General features: G+C 29.1%; 1 protein-coding gene across 2 annotated transcripts in view; it reads right to left on the bottom strand.

Annotated features, from left to right (window-relative positions):
- Positions 1-6: 6 nt before the first annotated feature.
- Positions 7-12,188, bottom strand: part of LOC106475067 (vasodilator-stimulated phosphoprotein-like) — a 25,393-nt gene continuing 13,211 nt past the window's right edge. For both annotated transcript variants that reach the window (XM_013935764.2, XM_022379284.1), the window contains exons 8-10: positions 7,486-7,592; positions 6,662-6,801; positions 7-5,644 (exon numbers count right to left, since the gene is read on the bottom strand). In XM_013935764.2, coding sequence (XP_013791218.2) covers positions 5,616-5,644; positions 6,662-6,801; positions 7,486-7,592 — 276 coding nt within the window. In that variant the 3' untranslated portion in view covers positions 7-5,615. The remainder of the gene's footprint in view (positions 5,645-6,661; positions 6,802-7,485; positions 7,593-12,188) is intronic.

Here is a 12,188-nt window from a genome sequence, read left to right as displayed (position 1 = left end):
ACTGAGTTAAAGAATACTTTTTATTCACCATAGTATTATAGTACAAATCATGGGAACATTTGGAAGATTTCACTACAGTCCTGTACTGAGTTAAAGAATACTTTTTATTCACCATAGTATTATAGTACAAGTCCTTGGAACATCTGGAAGATTTCACTACAGTCCTGTACTGAGTTAAAGAATACTTTTTATTCACCATAGTATTATAGTACAAGTCCTTGGAACATCTGGAAGATTTCACTACAGTCCTGTACAGAGTTAAAGAATACTTTTTATTCACCATAGTATTAAAGTACAAATCTTTGGAACATCTGGAAGATTTCATTACAGTCCTGTACAGAGTTAAAGAATACTTTTTATTCACCATAGTATTAAAGTACAAATCTTTGGAACATCTGGAAGATTTCACTACATTCCACACGCTGACTCTTGCAATGGTCCAAAAATCTTCTATATTAAGAATTACTATTTTCAGTAGTAAACAGCTAATATTGGTTGAACACGGTTTTCAAGAGTAAAGTATGAATCACATTTTCATTAGAAACTAGAGAAGCTTAACATTACAGGAGTGACAATACATGTTAAATAGAGTTTTTGGAAAAAGAAAATATCAAGTTTCTAATTTATGCTTAATATTTCAATCACTGTTTGTTAACATAAATTTATACAATATAGTGATATGGCCTTGAATCAAAAACAATTGTCCTACTCAAGGAGTATGCAGTGCAAAGCAGATCTGGTTACCTTTCCACAATAATATTTAGTAAACAAACCGACTCTGACAGAATAAGCTATTTTATTTGAACAACCAGCTTAAGTAGATTTTCACCCATCAACAATACCTTGAAGTCAAAGTTTCTCCACAATATTCTAAGTCATGTTCAAAATAATGTTTTTGATGTATGAATTTTACATGTATCCCTCTGATGCTAAGGATATCATAAAGTTGAATATTACAGATGACTTTCTTTGGCAATTTTATTACAACAAGGTAGTATTTATGAATATGAAAGTAATAAACTTCAATGTTCGAAAGAATTAGAACCTTCATTAAAACAGATAATCAACAGAACTACTGGAAAACAATGACAATAAAATAATTACAAAACACTGATACATCATCTGAAATTGAGAGTGAAGTCACAGAATTGAAAGCTAAAAGAAATCTGAAACAAGTGAACTTTCTGAACTTCGTGTTAAAAATTCTCTCTAGGAGCAACAATTTTGTCTTTGAAAAAAAGCATATGGGAGGATTTGAATTTTTTTCAACAAATAAAACAAAATTTTTGGAAAAAAAGTTTTACAATATCAAACCAATATTAAAATACCATATTTTAATTCTAGACTGTGAAACAATGAACCCTTGAAAAAGGCCTAAGGTCAGTAAAATGGTTATTTTCTTTTGAATTTCATGCAAAGCTACATGAGGGCTGTCTGTGCTAGCTGTCCCTAATTTAGCAGTGAAAGACTAGAGTGAAGGCAGCTAGTCATCACCACCAGCTTTTGAGCTACTCTTTTACCAAGGAATAGTGAGATTGACTGGAACATTATAATGCCCCTCAGTTGAAAAGGCGAACGTGTTTGGTGGGATGGAGATTTGAACCCACAGCTCTGAGATTGCGAGTTAAACACCCAGCCATGCCAGGCCCTAAAATGGTTGATACTGTGTTATTTATGACATCACTTGTGCTACGTTTGTAATGCTATATAACAAACCAACAATCACAGAAAATATAGTCCTAAAAATATTATCACAAACTTCATTGCTCCAATTCAAGCTAAATGGTCCCCATCATAATCTAACTTTGCTTAGAAATGAATAATGTTCTTAATAAAATATATTTCCACTTGTTAAACAGCTGCTGTTAATTTGATTATACTTCTCAACTATAAAGCTGTTTACAGATTTTTTTATATTCACACAATAGAAAGCAACCAGGCAGGTAAAAAAACTATGAAATAAGAGAAATGTCTAAGACATTGTTTTTACTACAAAACTTAAGGGTTCAATGAAGTAGTTTTGTCGGCTGAATTCCAAGATGAAAATCTTTCATTCTTAATTGAAAAAAAAATTGAGTTAGATAAAAAAACATTTCTACGTTTAAAAACATAATACAGCTTATAATAGTAAAAAAATAAGATGAAAAGTTTGAATTTTGACCGATATTTGCTTCAAAAGAGCACTGGATTGATAGCTGTTGTTTACTGGAATGTTTAGAACTGATTCAAACCTCCTGAAAGGAATGCCTATACAAACCCTAAAGATTTCTGCAGAGTCTGTGAATACATTACTCTCAATTTTAGCCCATTTGTAGCAAGGTTAACTTGTTCTACTAACAAATATGGATCCATATTATACAACTGTTCCAGTCTGTATGGTTTTAAAAGTGCACCATATAAAGACAATTAAATGTGAAGTATCTTTAAACATCTTGTAATTTTTGTATTGTTAAAGTTTAATAAGACTGACTCTGCCTGAAACTCTAAGCAAAAATTGAAAAATATCAGTAACTACACAAGGAGAGATCTCGTACAAAAACTAAAACAGTATTCAGAAATTAAGTAATAATCACACATATGTTATATAAGAATAAACATAATACATTGATTAGACTGGTCATTTAGAATAACTGTTACTAGACTTTTGAGGAATGAAAATTAAAGTTAGCACTTCCCTTTAAGGACGTTATTTCTGAAGAATATGTTTCACAGTGCACATATATTCAAAAATAACTATTTAGTGATATAAGTATACACATATAAAGAAATCCTTTAGTTACAGATTTAGTATTTATCTATGTTGATTCATGCTTAATTGTATGATTAAAACATAAAAGCTAAGTGAGGTCTATATCTGTTCTGATACGAGGAGGATTCTGAAAGGATGCATTTTATATTACTACTATACCACTTATTTTGATATAATGAATATATTAAGATGAAACCAGTCCATTTCTATCATATCATTATAAAGTATTAAAAATATTTGTCATAGTTACACATTGTGGATGTCACCAACATTAATTTCACGGTGTTTCTAAGCACGCACTACATTGTCATCAACACTAATTTCATGGTGTTTCTAAGCGAGCACTAGGGACTCACAAAAAATAGTTTTTTTCTATTTCTAACCTCAAAAATATTTTTTTTCTTTAAAAGTCCTAAAGTACAAAATCATAAAACTCTCATACAAAAGTTAAAGCATTTCAGAATGAAATTCTAAAAACTACTCTGAATTTCAGTTAAAAAATCTGGAATTTTATTTTCTACCCTGGATAAGCTTACTTTATAGCAATATTTAGAAACCTAGTTCTGGTAAACTGCTTGAAACATGCCTGTTGATATACTCCTTAAAAATGTTGAAATATCTGAGTTTTCAACACAAAATTATACTTTGTCATTACTGTTGTTTTCCCTTTCAGCTTTTAGAACACAACTCTGTATAAGGTTGAATTAGCCTACTTTAATACATTAATCTAACCTTGATGATGGATGAAAACAGATATTAAATGTAATAAACGTTTCTATTATGATGTTTTTCTTGTAAATGACTCATCAAGGAATTATGGGTTTTTTTTGTGATTAAAGTGGTTTTTCTTTTAAAAATTAAATTAACATTTCCTGTCAGTGAAGTTATCGCTAATATACTGACATGATGATTTGGTGCTAATTTAAATCTCACACAAGGTTTTTGAAATATGAAAGAAATATTTGCTATATTTTAACCCTTTCCATCCTCGTGGCATTATTCTAGCAGTTCTATGTTTGTATTAATAAAAATTAATAACTCATAAACAAAACTGTATCTGAAACACTTAATACATAAAGTACGATAACCATTAAATTATTCTGAACCTAAATATTTTTTCTTTGTTATAAATTTACAACTTCTAATGAAGTAAAAATTACTACATGACTTAGCTTTAGATGATGGCATTGCAGAACATGCCCATAACAGTTGGTCTGATATCTACATTTCACACACTCTTCTTAGTAATCAAAGGCCTAATGCACTTTGTTGAAAGGAATTCTACAATAAAATATCTGATAGATCACTAAAACTAATATCAATAAGTAACATTCACATTACCATATCATATTTATAAAGTTAACTCTGTAATCATTATGTACAGTTATGTTATCTGAATTAAGGCATCTGACAGAGGAAAACTTTTGACTTAATGAGTAAAAACTCAAGGACGAAAGGGAGCTTTACAGCAGTAATTGAACTAATAGGAAGAAAACAATCCCAGCTTTCAGATGATATTGTTATCATTTGGTTAGTTTTAGAAGTTTGAAAGTCCTAAGACAAAAAATTCAGTTAGTTGAATTTTACAGTGCTTGACATTACAAAAGTAACAAACCTGTACACAGATTTGAAGCTTTGTTTTCTATGGTGTTAAGTTTCATCTATGCAGACAGGAAGTTTAAACGTTTTTACTACCCAAATAAAAATTACATCAGGGTTACCATTAGGAATTTGTTTTTATTACTTTATCCAAAACAAATGTTAATAATATGTATAAACTCTAAATCTGAACAACAGTTTTATTTCGTGGATGATTTCAGGAAAGAAGTTAGAGAGAATTTTTTAAAATTTAATGACATCATTTGCCCTTGCAAAAAACACAAGATTTTGGGCTGGAAAGAATTAATAGATATCTAAGATATTTAAGAAACAAATCTAACAGTTTTAGATGAAAAAGTTGGCAGTTTCAAGAGATAAATCACCAGAAATGAGCATTAAATATTCATGTGATTATAAAGTAGTACTAATATCTACATTGTGAAGGCTACTAAAGCACCATCTATATATATTCTTCCCTGTGGTAGACTAATCATTAAAAGTGAAAACAATGTTTCTAATGATATCATTTTGTTGAATACCAAAGAAAAAGAGTGTCTTGTTCAGAATCCATTATTATCCAATCAAAAGTTGAATGATCATGAACATGTGTGGTAATGTACTGTATGAAGATTAGTGTTGCTTGTTCATTAATGGGCATGTGTCACTAGACTACAACAGTTTTAATCTTCCCGCTCTTTTCTAAATAACAGCTGTCTTAGTTACAGATCTACAGTGTTAATCAGAGGAATCTACAAGAATTGACCTATAAAAGAAGTGAAAAACAAACAGTTTTTTTTAAAAAAAGGTTTACAGAAGTACCAGATTCAGTAAAATAGATGAGAAATAGTTAATATATAAAAATAGTTTAAGACATATTTATAAACATCAGTAGGTAACATTTTGAATGCCATCAGTGGATGAACAGTTTCATATAAAATAAAAAATATAATAAAAAAATAGTAAAACATAGAATACTTCATATCTTTAACAAATTAAGATCAACTGTTCAGTGTAAATAATTTACCTACTGGAATTTTCAATAAAATCTTTTAACAACTCCTAAAAACAGCAATAAGTATATAAATAAACACAATGCACTGCAAGCATTCAAGTACAAATGTGAAGTGCCAACGTACAATACAAATATGGCCATCGTTTACAACCACACACAAGAACATCATACTCTATTCTCCGATGACATTATATATTTTGTTTAGGTAGCAGCGACAGGAAGAGTTTGCTTGTGCTGTTTCTTCTTTCATTAGGTCTACCTTCTGGCGAATTCTTTTCTGATAACTTTAATAAGAAACCAAAAAAAAGATGTAATTATAACAAAAACACACACCGGAAAATAATACTTGCAACAATTAAAAATAGGAGGAGAAAAATACAATTCACAGAAAATTAAACAACTGGTTTAAGTTTCTTCCTGAATTGCTTGTACAAGTTTAAATCAAATATAAGTGTTGAATGTTTTGCTATTGCTTATATCTAATACTATTAGCTTTAAAAATTAATCTGATTGTTTGTGATTATTCTAAAGAATAGTAATCAATATTAACTTCCAATCAAAGCAAGTTACCTATTTGTAGCTAAACTGGAAATCAACCCAGTAATGAGTATTGAGCTAATTAATTATATTTTTCTTGCATTCTTACTTATAAAGATTGGAAAGCATTGTTTCATAAGTTGGGTACCCTTGCTGTTAATGATTTATTACAGGTAGAAGTTAAAGCATCGTGTGACCTAATATAAAATCTGCTTAGCAACTTACAGTTTCAAAGACAATCAATTCTCCACTTTTTATACAAAGTGTTTAAACAGTGGAGTTTTATAAGTAGAATTATAATTTTAATTTAATGATGATAACAGATAATATTAAGAAACATAACTGAGGGTACTTCAGTAGTGATAGTTACTCTGAGCAACTCTATCCTCTAGGTATTAGCATAAGAAACCAAATCATCATCCAATTCAACAAGACAGGAGCAGTCCAATACACATTTCAAATCTACAATGACTATGTTGCCTAAAATATCAATGAAAGAATGTAAATATGTCTCTAGAATGTAATATAATAAAATCATTGTATATAATTTAGATGAAATCAAATAAATAATGTTCAGCAACTAACAACCAATGTGTATTAAAAACACATCGCTTCTGAGTACTAGCTAACTCCCTCATGAATAGTTTATTTATCAATTAGAAATTATCATATATGAAATTAAGGAAATATGTCAAATAATCAATATTTTACATTTTATAAAAAGGCACACTTTATCGACATTTGAGATATGAGAAGAATCTTACCTTCGATTATATCTTGTTTCATTTTTATAATTTCCTTCTTCATTTCTGTTAATATTTCCTGTTTCAGTTTGTCAACATCTACCGAGTGATTTCTGTTAGCTCTACGCTTGTCTCCACTTTCTAGCAACTCTAAGAGATTCCTGTTATATTTAACACATAAAAAAAGAATGGTAACTACATTACTTAACACGTAACACAAAAATGGTGACTACATTACTTAACACATAACACAAAAATGGTGACTACATTACTTAACACATAACACAAAAATGGTGGCGACATTATTTAACACATAACACAAAAATGGTGACTACATTACTTAACACAGAACATGAATCATAACACCATTATTGAACATGTAACACAATAAAGATGACTAAATCATTTAATGCATAATACAAGAAATGTGACTATATTATTGAACACATAACATTATAACCATGACCCTGCTGTTTACCAAGAACAGATCAGTAACTACATTAAATAAATATAACAATATGCACATGCAGAAATTGGGCTTATGATGTTCACATCATAAGCCAGTTGTTTTAGTATTTTAATATTTCACAATGTTGCCATTATATGTATTTTATTCTGTTACTTAAAATTTTCAAATTAAAAAGAATAAAGGTTTCCTATTTAAAGTTTTTTGAAATATCACAATATATTCAATACAAATCAATATGTTTTATTATAATTTTACAGAATCTTTATAATTTCTCAACTTCCTAATCTTCTCAGTGAGCACAGTTATGTTATTCACTTACTATTCCTAAAATCTGTAATCTTAGATAATACTACCATTAAATACACTCACTACTCACCTGGAAGACTCTGAACCACCACGTTTTTCAGGACTTAAACCATTAACAGAACTCAGTCGTCCCCAAGACCTCTTTCTCTCTACACCTTGTCTGGTGATCTCTTCATCCTGGTGTTAGAAAAGTTAAAAAACTATCATTGCAGAGGTTTTGTTTAAAATACTTGGTTGAGATTTTTATAAACTAGTTTTGTAAAGTGAAAGCTTAAAGTATGAATAATCAAGAACACATACCAGGTCACATGAAAAAAAAAAAGAATTAAACATTTTAGCTAAATGATAAAAATACTTATTGATCCTCTATCACACACACATATAAAATTTTTTCACAAAATTAAATCAAATGGTGATGTTTTTCCTTACTAATATTAACAGTGTACTCGATGTGTTCCCAAAACCAAATTGAAAACAATATTAACACTTGAGGAAAAACAAAATAAGAAATATTCATAACAATAAACATATTAAAAGTGAGTTAAAGTTTAGAATTTGTAGCATTCCTTATATTAGAATAGAGTTCAAAATCAACTATTTTAAACATTTCATCTACAAACATCACATTTTTTAACATTTGAAACCCAATAGTTTTGTATAGCACCCTGCCAACAATAAATTATTCAATAGTTGAAACCCACCAGTTTTCGCATGATACTCTACTAACAATAAATAATTCATCAGTTGAAACCTACCAGTTCTTGTATAGCATTATACCAACAATAAATTAGTCAACAGCTGAAACCCACCAGTTTTGGTATTTTGATGTACCAACAATAAATTATTCAACAATGGAAACCAAACAGTTTTAGTATTTTAATCTACCAACAATAAATTATTGAACGGTAGATATCAACTAGTTTTTGTATAGCACTCTACTAACAATAAATTATGTGCTATACAAAAACTTATAGGTTTCAACTGTTGAATAATTTATTCTTGGTAGAGAACTATACAAAAACTGGTAGGGTTTCAACTGTTGTATAGTTTGTTTTTGGTGGAATGAAATACAAAACTGTTTGTTTAAAACTATTGAATAATGGTAAGGTGCTATGCAAAAACTGGTTGGTTTGAATTGTTGAATAATTTATTGTTGGCAGAGAGCTATACAAAAACTGTTTTGTCTTTATTGTTGAATAACTTATTGTTGGTAGAGTGATATATAAAAACTTATAGGTTTCAACTGTTGAATAATTTATTGTTGGTAGAGAAACTATAGTAAAACTGGCGAGTTTCAATTGTTCAATAATTTATTGTCGGTATAATGCCATAAAAGAACTGGTTGGATTCAACAGATGAATAATTTATTGTTGGTAGAGGGCTATACAAAAACTGGTGGGTTTCAACTGTTAAACTACCAACAATAAATTATTCAACAGTTGAAACCTATAAGTTTTTGTATAGCCCTCTACCAACAATAAATTATTCAACAGTGGATACCAAACAGTTTTCGAATTTTACTCTATCAACAGTAAATTATTCAATAGTTGAAACAAAACAGTTTTCGTATTGTACTGTACCAACAATATATTTTTCAATAGTTCAAACCAACCAGTTTTTGTACAGCGCTCTACCAACAATAAATTATTGAACAGTTGAAACCCACCAGTTTTTGTATAGCCCTCTACCAACAATAAGTTATTCAACAGTTGAAACGCACCAGTTTTAATATTTCGATTTACCAGCAATAAATTATTGAAAATTGAAACCCACCAGTTTTATATAGTACTCTACCAACAATAAATTATTCAACAGTAGAAATAAAAGAGGTTTAGTTTTCAATTTACCAACAATAAGTTATTCAGCAGTTAAAACCCACCAATTTTTATAGAACTTTACTAACAATAAATTATTCAACAATTGAAACCCACAAGTTTTTGTATAGCACTCTACCAACAATAGAAACCAAACAGTTTTTGTATAGCACTCTTCCAACAATAAATTATTCAACAGTTGAAACTCACCAGTTTTATTATCTTACTCTACCAACAATAAATTATTGAACAGTTGAAACCCACCAGTTTTAGTATTTTACTCTTTCAACAATAAATTATTCAATGGTTGAAATCCACCAATTTTAGTATTTTACTCTACCAACAATAAATTATTTAATAATTGAAATCCACCAGTTTTAGTATTTTACTATACGAAGAATAAATTATTCATTGGTTGAAACCTACCACTTTTTGAATATTACTCTACAAACAATAAATTATTCAACAGTTGAAACCTACCAGTTTTTGTATAGCACTAAACCAACAATAATATATTAAACAGATGAAACCCATACGTTTTTGTATAGCACTTTATGAACAATAAATTATTCAACCATATAAACGAAACAGTTTTGGTATTTTTAATCTACCAACAATAAATTATTCAATAATAGATACCAAACAGTTTTGGTATTTAAATCTACTAACAATAAATTATTCAACAGTTGAAACCCATCAGTTTTGGTATTTAGATCTACCAACAATAATTTATTCAACAGATGAAACTCATACGTTTTTGTATAGCACTTTATGAACAATAAATTATTCAACCATAGAAACGAAAATGTTTTGGTATTTTAATCTACCAACAATAAATTATTCAACAATAAATACCAAACAGTTTTGGTATTTAAATCTACTAACAATAAATTATTCAACAGTTGAAACACATCAGTTTTGTTATTTTGATCTACCAACAATGAATTATTGAAAAATTGAAACCCACCAGTTTTGATATTTCCATCTACCAACAATAAATGATTAAACAATTGAAACCCACCAGTTTTTATATAGTACTCTTCCAACAATAAATCATTCAACAGTTCAAACCCATCAGTTTTTGTATTTCAATCTACCAACAATAAGTTATTCAACAGTTCAAACCCACCAGTTTTAATATATCCATCTACCAACAAGAAATTATTCAACAGTGGAAACCAAACGGTTTTTGTATGGCACTCTACCAACAATAAATTATTCAACAATTGAAACACAACAGTTTTTATATAGTACTCTACCAACAATAAATTATTCAACAGTGGAAGCCAAACAGTTTTGTTTTTTTTAACCTAACAACAGTAAGTTACTGAACAGTTGAAACCCACCAGTTTTTGTATGGCACTCTACCAACAATAAATTATTCAACAGTTGAAACCCTCCAGTTTCATATAGCCCTCTACAAACAATAAATTATACATCGGTTGAAACCTACCAGTTCTTGTATAGCATTATACCAACAATAAATTATTCAACAGTTGAAACCCACCAGTTTTATTATCTTACTCTACCACCAATAAATTATTGAACAGTTGAAACCCACCAGTTTTAGTATTTTACTCTACTAACAATAAATTATTTAATGGTTGAAATCCAGCAGTTTTAGTATTTTACTCTACGATGAATAAATTATTCATTGGTTGAAACCTACCAGTTTTTGTATAGCACTAAACCAACAATAATTTATTCAACAGATGAAACCCATCCATTTTTGTATAGCACTCTATGAACAATAAATTATGCAACCATAGAAACTAAACAGGTTTGGTATTTTAATCTACCAACAATAAATTATTCAACAATAGATACCAAACAGTTTTGGTATTTTAATCTGCTAACAATAAATTATTCAACAGTTGAAACCCATCACTTTTGGTGATTCGATCTACCAACAATAAATTATTCAGAAGTTGAAACCCACCACTTTTAATATTTCGATCTACCAGCAATGAATTATTTAAAAATTGAAACCCACCAGTTTTGGTATTTCGATCTACTAAAAATAAAATATTCAACAGTTGAAACCCACCAGTTTTAATATTTCGATCTACCAACAATAAATTATTCAACAATTGAAACCAACCAGTTTTTATATAGTACTCTTCCAACAATAAATTATTCAACAGTGGAAGCCAAACAGTTTTGGTTTTTTTAATCTACCAACAGTAAGTTACTGAACAGTTGAAACCCATCAGTTTTTGTATGTCACTCTTCCAACAATAAATTATTCAACAATTGAAACCCACCAGTTTTGTATAGCTCTCTACAAACAATAAATTATTCAACAGTTGAAACCCACTAGTTTTTATACAATACTCAACCAACAACAAATTATTCAACAGTTGAAACCAACAACTTTTTGTATAGCACTCTACCAACAAAAGAAACCAAACAGTTTTTGTATAGCACTCTTCCAACAATAAATTATTCAACAGTTGAAACTCACCTGTTTTATTATCTTACTCTACCAACAATAAATTATTGAACAGTTGAAACCCACCAGTTTTAGTATTTTACTCTTCCAACAATAAATTATTCAATGGTTCGAACCCACCAGTTTTAGTATTTTACTATACCAACAATAAATTATTTAATGGTTGAAATCCAGCAGTTTTAGTATTTTACCCTGCGATGAATAAATTATTCATTGGTTGAAACCTACCAGTTTTTCTATATTACTCTACAAATAATAAATTATTCAATAGTTGAAACCTACCAGTTTTTGTATAGCACTAAACCAACAATAATTTATTCAACAGATGAAACCAATCCGTTTTTGTATAGTTCTCTACCAACAATAAATTATTCAACAGTTGAAACTCACCAGTTTTATTATCTTACTCTACCAACAATAAATTATTGAACAGTTGAAACTCACCAGTTTTATTATCTTACTCTACCAACAATAAATTATTGAACAGTTGAAACTCACCAGTTTTAT

Source organism: Limulus polyphemus, unplaced genomic scaffold (genome assembly GCF_000517525.1).
Source record: "Limulus polyphemus unplaced genomic scaffold, Limulus_polyphemus-2.1.2 Scaffold8044, whole genome shotgun sequence".
Lineage (NCBI taxonomy): Eukaryota > Metazoa > Arthropoda > Merostomata > Xiphosura > Limulidae > Limulus > Limulus polyphemus.
The sequence above is the reverse complement of the archived record's forward strand: the minus strand, read 5'-3'. Positions and strand labels throughout refer to the sequence as shown.